Genomic DNA, 11,292 nt, shown 5'->3' on the forward strand with positions numbered 1-11,292 from the left:
TGCCATATACAACATTTCTTTCAATACTTTTGGCCATTCTTTAGCAACATACCTTAGGACCAGGATTTGTAATATGTTTTATTAAATTCCTTCAAATATTTAATTACATGTGTTCTATGTTTGTCGACAAAATGGATCTAAACTACAAATTGACCGGTTGGTGGACACATACAGTCATGTACCATTAATTATAATTTACCCTTATTTATTTTTTGAATTTATCTCATTTATTTACTCTCAAATGAATAACTCAATGACAGTTTTGCAGAACAAATGAAGAAGCTCAGTTCATGATAGACTTTTACTCCAGTGTTATATCCATTATGCTGTAAATGACATCAAGACAAATATAGTATAGTATATTTCCACTGCTTAAACAGAGTGAGGTAGTGAACAAAGCATACAGACAATGTGTTCTAGTTTTTATTCTGTCTAAATGTTGTTTAATGACAGTTTTTCCACCAGTACAGTGACAACAGATCCTTGTAACTTGTAATTATGGGCATTTATGAGCATATCTTGTGCTTTGCACCAGATAGCAGCACTGGGCAGCTGTCCAGAGGAAGGAAAGAGCAGACTCTTTGCATTATTGATTTCAACATATGTCCCCTTCTTCAGAGCGACAATACGTCTGAGCACCGTAAGAATTCTCAGGTACAAGTCAAACAACTTAGTTTATTGATAGAAAAAAACATTCACAAATGACTGCAAAGGAAAATAGGAAAACGTGAATACCCTACTCTTCATTGTCAATTGATAAAAAGTTCTTCAGAGACTTCTTAAAAAGTCCATATATAATACATAACAACAAACTAGATGGTTTACAAATTGTACCGTCCATAATCATTTGCATAAGTATTTTGTCACCATTCATATTCAGTTGATTCCGATTTCTTTGCTGTCATCGATCAACATGGAAAAATGCCTATTATTTCCCAGGTCCATGCCTGTCTTGGTGAGACTAGTGATTGGACTTCCTGCAGTGTTCACTCTGTCCATGCCTGCAGTCAGGGGGTGAAGCTGAGAGATGCCTCTGTTCTGAATCACTGAGATCTCGTTGTTCTTCATAGCCAGGCTGTTTGTGATAGCGGTGGCATAACGGTTCCAAAATCCAGGGTCGACGTTCATCGCTCGAGCTGCCAGATCCTTCTGAAACATCTCTCCAAACTTTACAGCCTCTCCACCGAGCAGAGCCATCGGGTTCTCCACTGACAGCCGGCGGCCTCTCCGGGCCGGAGCATTATTCCACATGTGAGTTCCCATATGAACCTAAACACAAAAAAACAATATATTAGATTCATGTTACGCTAAAAACAAACATACATAAAAGCTGAGTACAGTCACTAATGCTGGATGATTAATTAAAATATTTTCTGTTCTAGATTTGTGGAATGTAGAGTTAGGATTTTGGTATTATACTATTGTAATTAACATGCTTTATTTTATTATTTTTTTAATAGCAGTTTTATAAGCTTTTTCTACATATTTTGGGTGTTTAGTCATGTTTTTACTAATAGCTGTATTTATTTATTAATATATTTTCAACTTTATAATTTTTATTTGATTTCTTATTATTCTTTCATTTTTCTTCTTACTATTGTTTCTCATTATTATTACAGTTGGATGGATGTTACTGTATAAATTTACAGTTGACATTGAAATGATTTATTCAGGGGGTTGTGAATTTAATATTATTTGTGTATACTTGATGAAGATTGGATAATCTAAAATGCCACAGTTCAAGTAAATGTGACAGTGTTCTTCTCATTCTTAACACTTTTATTAACAAAAAATATTGTGGAACTAGAAAAGCACTCAGAGAGCACAGACCTCCGCCAAGGCAGATCAGTTGTTCCCCACCCCCCGACCCCCCAATCACTATCCAAAATTTAATCATTTGTTCCTCGTGCCAGTATCAACATTTCCTGAAAATTTAATGAAAATCCATCCATAACTTTTTCAGTTATGTTGCTAACTAACCAACAAACAAATAAACCTGGCAAAAACATAATCTCCTCGGCAGAGGTAATTAATAACAAAAACTGTCTATCTACTTGTAGATTCATTGCATCGTTGTGATCACTAGTGGCTTTTTAGTTACAGAATAAAAAGGACTCCTCGAAATTATGTAATATTCTGATTTTACGGAAATACACTTTCAAACAATCATGTCATGTAAACAGACACTGATTTACCTTCAGGTTTCCTTTAGTGGTGAAAGCTCTGCCACAGATGGAGCAGACGAACGGTTTCTCCCCAGTGTGAGTGCGTTCGTGGATCTGAAGGGCGCTGGCTGACGAGAAGTTCTTCCCACAGGCGTTACAGTTGTGCTGCTTCGGCGTCCGGCGAGGGGGTGCGGGGCCGAGCAGAGAGGTCATTCCTGGGCTACCGACTGACGGATAAGCTGGAGGGATGTGGACACTAAACGGTGGGTGCTGCTGCTGCTGCTGCTGCTGCTGCTGCTGCCCTTCAGTGGAGTTGTTTGGTTGACTGTGTCCATTCACCTCAGTTTTTATGATGCCTAATGAGGTGCTGCTAACCAGGCTGGGAATGCTTTGGCCTGCAGCTGGAAGGAATGAGGAGAAGGTAGCATTATTGTAACTTTTAAAGGAGACAGGCACAAATATGTCAACTTTATATTCATGTTTTTAAACTGTGATAGCTTTAGAAAAGGGAAACAATTTGTATTAAGGTGCACATGTTCATTTACTGGTCACTTATTAGCATTAGCTCTTTATCAGTCAGTATAAAGCACTTGTTAATGTTTTATTCTCCATCAGACTATTAGATAACCATTTTCCACAGTAAGTATCGCATAATTGCTCAGTATGGGCCTTAAAAGAATATTAAAATCATAATTCATGAATGGCAACTTCTGCATATTGATTACTATTAATATGCAGCAAGTATAAGGTTATTGAGGGAAAACTGTCAGATAATATCCTGGTATGCATTAATAAATGCTACTAACATTTATGCTAATGTCAGATTAGTTCATGTGTTTGCTTTAACCTCCTGAGACCCAGGAAAGTGAAAGTTTAGTGTGTTTTTTTTTGTTTTTTTTTACATTAAACAATTGTCTTTCTTCAGATACATTTTTAAAATTATTATTTTTTTATTTATTTAATGGAATGTCCTTTCCAATGGACACCATTTTTGAAGTAAAACTGAAACTTATGTCCCCTACAGAGGACAAAAATACATTGCTGGGTCTCAGGAGGTTAATATAAGTGTTGCCCACAAATGGAATCATGACTTTTTATCATGTACCTCTGCTCAGTTGGAATGACATACTGTATGGAGTCTCCTCTTTCACACACAGTTTGTTGGTCTGTATTCCTTTCAGCTCTTGTGCGGCTGCAGCTGCTGATGCAGAGGTAGGAGACTTGGATTGCTCTCGCTTCACTGAGGCTGCCAAATGCTCCTGAGATTCTGGCCTGTTGTTCACTGCAGGTGATTTGATCGTCATGCCTTCTGAGTTACTCTGAACAGGGGATGCTGATACATGAGGTGAGCAGGAGAAGTCAGACACCGCTGGGCTGTTTACTCTGCAATTGTCCACCTTTTTCTCTGATAAAGAGCATTTATCATTGAGTTGGCTGCTCTCGTTGAAACCATTTGTCAGGGATTTAAAGCCAAAGGTGTGACTGGGGCTCAATGTTCTATCAATTGTCCTCATTTGGTTCTCCAGAGCTGCTATACTTGAAATACCAGATGAGGATTTAAGTGGAGAATTACACACAGAGCTACGTGGATTTACACCTTCCTCCATACTTTCCAATTCCTCTTCTTCCTCATCATTATCATCCTCCATTGAAATGTCATCTGTAACATCATTTCCATTGCTGCTGAGACTGTCAAAGTTCTTCTCGTTAATAGAAATATCACTGTCCATCTCCTGGAGGCCGTCAGCAAAGTTTGAGTCAGGAATCTGCCCGATCATGTGCATTCGAATATGCTGCTGCAGAACAACAGCATTAGTGAATTTTTTCTGGCAAATGGGGCATGAGTGTTGGACCTGAACAGGAGGGTTTTCTCTGTGCACACCAATGTGAGTCTTCAAGTTGCCTTTGGTGGTGAAAGCTCTGCCACACACCTTGCATTTAAAGGGCCTCTCGCCGGTGTGAATGCGATAGTGCATCTTCAACGCACTTTGACAGCTGAGGACACGGTGACAAAGGACGCACTGATTGGGATCTGTAATCTTTTTGTCAATATTTTCCACCAGTTGCTGCAGCTTTGAGGTTTCAGATGTCTGCACAGAATCCAAGAAGCTGCTCATTGGGAATTTAGTTTCTTCTGAGACAGGCGGAGAGTTGGAGACAGGGGAGGCTGAGGTGACAGGTTCAGGTGTGGTGGCCACAGATGAGATAGTGGTGCTGGTTGCCTCTGTGACTGGGTTGGCTCTCAGTCTCAGGGTGCAGTTTTGCGGCAGGTGTACCCCCTCTGTTTTCAGTATATTGGACGCTTCAGTCTCACGGTTAGACTGTGGACACTCTGAAACAGGAGAGAAATGAGCCTCATTGCCTCTGTGGTTAGGTGACAAAGATACACATTCACCAGGAGCTGACTGGTAGGGAGATTTAACGGATGGTGTTACACTTACAGGGTCATTTGAGCCTCCGATACTGGTAATAGTGGAGGAAATTGGAAGACCCATACTGGCTGGCAGAGTTGCTACAACAGGTTTGCTATCCAGCCATGAGGAGACAGGCTTTTCTGGAGGGATGGACATACCATAGGGAATCCCAGAACTTGTTGGCACATTGTCTAGATATTCTGGCACAGGGTAGGGGTTCATCTGAACATGAGGGTACTTCTCTTTATGCCTCTGGAAGTGTACCTTTAAGTTCCCTTTTGTGGAGAAGCGATTGCCGCAGATGTTGCATTTGAAGGGCCGCTCTCCTGTATGGGAGCGCAGGTGGATCTGCAGAGCGCTGTCGCTGCCAAACACTTTGGCACAGAACCTGCATTTATGTTTGAAGAAGGGCTCCTCTGGTCCAGGCTTGGTTTCGAACAAGGACACGTTAGGCAGTTTTCCCTTCCTGTGCTTCATCAGGGCTGCGAGAGGGTCAAGTGCATTAGCTGTAGCGGCTATGCTAGCCAAGGGATTGGGGAAAATGACGCTGCTGGGGGGGCTCTGAGGTAGGAATGGCAGGCTGGAAGATGGGCTGAGGAGGGTGCTTTGCCCCAGGGAGAGGGGACTGGAGGAGCTCAGTGTTTGAGTACAGCTCATGGTGCTGGTGTGTGAGCCTGTATAAGGAGGCAGTAATGTGGAAATGCTGCTGCTGGAGCTGGACAGAGATGGGGCTGGGTTTTCTGACGAGGCTGAGGTACATGTAACATTTCTGCTGGAGGTCTGCGGGCATACCGTCTGCGAAGGGATGCTCTGTGGCTTCTCAAGTGCGGATGACAAAGACACCGCGGCCTGTCCGTTGATAGTCGAAGGCATCGTTCCTGACAATGGTAGAATGGGAGGAGGGATGACACCTTGAGAGGGGAACGGGTTTGGTGCTATAGACAGGGATCTGGAAACCGGGTTTAATGCTGCTTGTGTGGGTTGTCTGTTCATAATGGCTACCTGGCTACAGATTTGTTCAATAAGCTGCAGCTGGTGGACCTGTTGTTGCTGCAGGGTCAGTAGGTGTTCCAGGATGACTGGGATGGCTGCTGAAGCTGCCTTCCCTCCAGTTCCACTGCTGCTGATGCCCTGGGAGAACTGGGCCACCGCCACCCTGGTGCTGTGAAGGATCTCCAGTGTCACGTTTGTATTGGGCATGGTGTAGCTCCCAGCAGCCGACATTAGAGGGGAGGTGGACTCAGACGAATCTGGGGGCTGGGGGCTAGAGGTTGTGGTGTGGTTGTATGTATATTTATCCTGTAGTTGATTCTCAAGCTCCATGGTCTCCTCCGGCTCCCTCCCCTCTTCTAAATTATCCAAGCTGTCGTTGTCGTTTCCCAGTATTTCTCCCAGTTCAAAGCCTACATCTGGGGAATCTGCTGCACAGGAGTCACTGGACATCACACTAGGGACTGGAGAGGGTCCGACAGAGGATTCCTCCTGAATGGGCACCCCCTCATTGTCCTTCACGATCAGCACCAGGGGATCCTCGGTGCAGACTTTCTGATGTTCACTCAGTTCAGTCAAAGTGAAGAACTCAGCGCAGCATTTGTCACAGATGTGTGTTTCCTCGCTGCTGTGACATCCTTCAGCTCCACCGGCCTCCTCCCTGCCCATTCTTTCAACAGCACCTAAAAGCAGAGACAAATACAAAGATTGAGACTGTAAAAAGTGACACAAGTGACATTTAACTCCACCTCACCAACAAAAGTTCCTTTATCACACTGTATTTAATCCTCAGCAACCCAACAGCGAGTCTTTCCAAACTGAGGTTAGTGGAAAACACAGCTCAAACCCACTGAACTTTAAATTCCAAACATAACAAACATGTTAAGCTACATTAAAATGACGTTATTAGAAAATGATAGAGAACACATTGGAAACAGAACATATTGATGTAACGCTGAAAAAAAAACAAAACAGATGCACTATAAAGCAATGTGCACAGGTTATAAGAATGACAGAAATTGTAGAAAATCTATAGTTTTTCAGTCTCTTAAAAGTTTACAGATGTTGAGTGCTACTATAGCTCTATTAACTTGTGTTACGTGACACCACTTTAAAAATTAACATTCAGCAATCTCTAAAAAAATGTCATTCTAAAGTGGCAAAAAACATTTTCAACTGTTGTCAGATGTTAATAATCTTTTAGAAAAATCAATAAAGTTCAATGAAGCTATACTGACCTTTCAATTGTGCATTCAGACAGATAATGAAATTCTATACAGTATATTGATTTTCTGCGCATTCATATATTTCAGTAAAGTGTGTCATCTTATCTCAAAAAACAATTGTGAAATGACCATTTTTCAGTTAAAAAGAGCAACATTTTCTCCTACATTACTGTGATTATTGAGCCATAAGATTATCAATTAGATTTTTTTGATTCTCAAAACCTTGCGTGTGTTTTGTAATTTAGATTTTTTTTATGAAATATATGAGCTACAACAAGTTGATAAACCTTCTTTTTTTTTTCTTTCAATTTCTAGAAGAATGTTAGGTGTCATTATATTAAATTATATGAATCACACAAAAGCAGGAAATTGATAATAATTTATTATGTTTGTAACATAATCAATAGATAGTTTGGTGTTGTTTGTATTATTTAATACCTCTAAACACCTTTAAAAAAATTATAAAGTATAGCAAGTATTTTACATGTCATTGGAAGCTGATTTGAGGAAAAATAACCTTAAGAAGACTAGTTAGGACATGGCAAATGGATTTGTTGTTCTTGTTTTTATTAACCTGGATGTTTTTATTCTGACTCTAATGTGTTATATTGTCAAAATAACAATTGTATTACACACATTATACAAAGAAATATTTTTTTCTCTCTCTCTCTGCTTGACAGTGACCTTTGACATCTTATTTTCCCTTTGTTTCCTTCAATTAAACTGACATGTGGCGCTCTTTGTGAAAAGATTTTGCACTTTGGAGTCACTGTTGCATCTGTTCAGGCTTTGCCCCATTAGGAAACAGACAGCAATACCATATGGAAAGATTTGGAGAGATCAATAGTAAATTATTGCTGCACACACACCGGCTTCCCTTCATCACCAATTTTAATAAGATTTAAAAAAAAAAGAAAAAAATAGCAAATTGGATCATGAGATTCAGGTAAGGAATTATTGTTTTAAATAAACAGGATGAGTATTTTGTCTTTAAAATTTCATAAATAATATTTTTCTGCCATAAGCATGAATCACGGTACCTTTCAACATTAAAATGTAGATATTTGTACGTGTGTGTGCGTGTGTGTGTGTGTGTGTGTGTGTGGTCGACATGTATGCTCAACCTTTCTGCTCTTTTTCTGTTTATTTTCTTTTTTGGTCTTCATGAAGCAGTCTCAATGTTGCTGTGTGGTTTTGCCGGAGTAAAACTCTAAGTAGTTGTGTGCATCCATGTAGATTCTATGTGTGTGCGTGTGTGTGTGTGTGTGTGTGTGTGTGTATGTGTGTGTGTGTGTGTGTGTGTGTGTGTATGCTTGTGTGCTTTTGTTTCCAGTTTTAGTCAATACCATCCAATCAGTACACAGATTCGGCATTTGAAAAGTTAGTGAAATTAGTCCCATTGTGCTCAACAAGAGCAAAACAAGATGTTTGGCGTATTAACAGTTGAACCAGTAAACTCTAACAAATCCTCATGCAAACACAAAGTACAATGTCTGAATTAATGAGGAAAGTAGTTCGTCATAGGCTTTAGCTTGTAATTGTCTCAAAGCTAAGAATAAAAAATAGATTTTAAATTCTTTTTCATCCCAGAAATGGACAGTGCAGGATCATAAAACCTTTATAGTAGAACTTGTTGAAGTAAATAACCAGAGTCGTTGCCTCACCAAGTGGGTGGTCTGAAGATCACCAAGGCGATTCAGCAAACACAGGAGTAGAGAAAAAAAACACATTCACTGTTTTAGCTCAGGATTTTGTCTGTGCTTCGCAAGATTTACTTCCAGAGAAAACAAAGAAACGATCAGCTGTGATTTAAAGTTTTCCAATATATTTCCAAATATAATAACGTTGATTGAAATTTATTTAAAAATTTCACCCCTGTAACTCACTCCGTCCATAATGTTCGGAACAGAAAACAGATTTACGTCTGTTTCTAGCTGTGTGGGTTTGGCGATGAAAGGGAAACATATCATGAAGCTGCAGCTGAAAAGCAAACAGACTCAGCGTCAGTGCCTCTTCGCCTCTCTGCGTGACCTGTGGGCTTCAGAGGTCAGCGGTTCAGATGTACTAATTGTATTATGATCCAGACACAGAGCACTTGGCCCTCGCAGGGTGAAGCTGACAAAGGTTAAGTCAGCAGGCTCAATCAAAGCTCATCTCAGAGTGGCAGAACCCCCCGCCTGGCTGCAGGGCTGTGCATGGGAGGGCCTGAGCGTGGAGGGCCTCTTCACCACTCAACACCTTTTCACAGCCACAAATAATAATATTATCACCTTGCAGCAAATGAAAACATACAAGACAAATATAAAAGAGTCCCAGTTTGGACATACAAGAGGTCAGACAGTGACGTTTTGGAGGAAACTGTTACAAAGGCTTAATATTTAAGGCCTTGTGCTAAGAATAATAGATTATTTTCAGTGAAACAGTTAATAATCACACAGATTTAAAATTATTAAATTAAATTATCATAGTTAATTCAGATTTTTGTTGACTTAAACTTCAAGATGTAAAGAATCTAAAGCCGTACCCTTGAAAATGTTGCAACTCATTCAGAAAATCCAGTCAGTTTTAGAAAAAAAAAAAGTTTCAATGCAATCCAATAGTTTAAAGAAGCAGCATGTTTAGTTTATATGGTTACAATTATTAGTTCTGATATTCTATCCTCATCTGTGCTGATTAAATAACATCCACATAACATCAAGGGTTTTTTTTCCAAGCACATAAGGAGAAAATGAAATTGTTTAATTAAATATTAAAATATTATAAATGATGTATAGCTTCCTGGTGTATCATAACACAGACTGGAAATATGATTTAACAACTGAGATCTGGTTACAAATAAGATGGGAAATTTAAATAATTATTTTACACACTCCTGGAAATGTATATGTTCATATCTATTTTGTTGCTCTACATATTTGTATAAATTAACTCAATATATGTCACGTTATTTAAGCACAGCAATAAAATACTGGAGTCTTCATGCTTGTAAAAACTACCAGATCCCAAAATCCATTTCAAATACACACATTCTGCTTTTATTCAGGCCACACTTTCTTGTCATATTGTTTTCTCTCCGTTTATAATGTAAATTATCAGTGTCTCTCATTAAAATGTAACATTTTAGACAGTTTACAGGAAGGCCTCGATCCAAAACAGAAGACACTCTCATCAAACATAATGAAATAAAACCCACCACACACAATATATATAGCCCATTGGTTATTTTCTACATCTTTATTCCCTGTCTTTTTTTTTTGTCTTGTTATAAGCCTTATTCAACTCATCTCCATTGAGACACATAATTAAATTAAAATATGGAAATTTCAGTTGGTTTTGTGCCATCGCTTTGTCAGCAGTGTTGGTTCGGTCCTGGCGAGTAAAGTGCATTCACTTTAATTTATTGATGGTTTTTTGGTTAAAATAGAATAAATTTGTGAGTTGGGGCTAATTTAAAGTTTTTTCAACACTTTTCTTTGACTTTTTTAGATTATTAACATTTCATTTCAGCTTTCAGGCACAAAAAAGTAAATCAACTTTTTTTGTGTTTTAGAAATGTGACGTATTAAACTAACAACACTTCAGACATAAAGCAGAAAAACACTAAATCTGACTTAATTTACTTTTTTTTCTGTGTATATAATTCCATGTGTGCATGAGCTGCTGAGGTAAACCCAGTAAAAGTCTTGGAAAAAGCGGATCCTACCGTGTTTGCAGAGGAGTCCGCTCTGTGCCACTTCTTCGTCCGACTTGAGGTGCTGAGGCTTGGCTTGCTTACGACGGGACATGTTGATCTTTCGCTACGAGTCGCTCCTGCCTTTCGCCGAATCATCTACAAGCAGCGAATGGGACCGTTCACACAGAGAGGAGTCGGTGAAATAAGCGAACGGTGGCTGATGTTGATGCCCGTGTGCAGATTGCGCATGTCAGTGTAATTATGATTGAGGAAGGATTCTGCTTTTACGACTCTTGCTGCCCCTTCGGAGGGTGATTGGCTGCGATCCAACCAACACAGACTAGATATGGAAATGAGGGATGAGGGGGTCTTATAATTATTAGTTCACTTCCTGTCCGGTGTTGCTTCTTTGACGCACAGCTCCGAGTTGCTTCAGCATGGCTCAGTCCGACTTGAGTGCGCTTTTGGAGCAGTCTTTGCATAAAAACACCCTTTTGGTCCTTATCTGGGGTTTTCTTTCATCTTTTTCTTTTTTTCTTTTTTTTTTTTTTTTGCACCTGAGCTGTGTTGAGAAAAAAAAAAAAAAAGACGCTCCGAGTTTGCGCTGATGGATGGATGGATGGATGGATGGATGGATGGATGGATGGATGTCTCACAGAAGCGGTTATCCTTTCAAAACATCTTATTGTGAATGTTGCGTCTCCCAAAACTGCAAGAAGTCCAAAGTGCGTGACAGGATGACAGGAGAGGCGTGCCCCGTATATAAAAAAACTCGGGTTATATACGTGCGTAAAAGTCGAATTTGTGCGTAAAAATGCTCCCTC

The 11,292-nt window shown here is 39.7% G+C and overlaps 1 protein-coding gene across 1 annotated transcript; it reads right to left on the minus strand.

Moving 5' to 3' along the window:
- Positions 1-410: 410 nt before the first annotated feature.
- On the minus strand, positions 411-10,992 carry sall3b (spalt-like transcription factor 3b). The gene is made up of 4 exons (XM_030147754.1): positions 10,499-10,992; positions 3,271-6,252; positions 2,196-2,566; positions 411-1,269 (listed from the first exon to the last, which is right to left on the minus strand). Exons 1-4 carry the CDS (start codon positions 10,578-10,580, stop codon positions 877-879), a joined length of 3,828 nt encoding a protein of 1,275 aa, XP_030003614.1. The 5' UTR covers positions 10,581-10,992; the 3' UTR covers positions 411-876.
- Positions 10,993-11,292: the final 300 nt, after the last annotated feature.

The sequence above is a fragment of the Sphaeramia orbicularis genome, chromosome 11 (assembly GCF_902148855.1).
Source record: "Sphaeramia orbicularis chromosome 11, fSphaOr1.1, whole genome shotgun sequence".
Taxonomy (NCBI): domain Eukaryota; kingdom Metazoa; phylum Chordata; class Actinopteri; order Kurtiformes; family Apogonidae; genus Sphaeramia; species Sphaeramia orbicularis.

What these genes read in the sequence shown, in the direction of transcription:
- sall3b (XM_030147754.1), bottom strand. Translation starts at nt 10,580, where the DNA reads ATGTCCCGTCGTAAGCAAGCCAAGCCTCAGCACCTCAAGTCGGACGAA. An exon ending in CGGACTCCTCTGCAAACACG is followed by an intron (nt 6,253 to 10,498) that starts GTAGGATCCGCT and finishes CTCTGCTTTTAG; the next exon opens with GTGCTGTTGAAAGAATGGGC. An exon ending in CCACTAAAGGAAACCTGAAG is followed by an intron (nt 1,270 to 2,195) that starts GTAAATCAGTGT and finishes TTTTGTGTTTAG; the next exon opens with GTTCATATGGGAACTCACAT.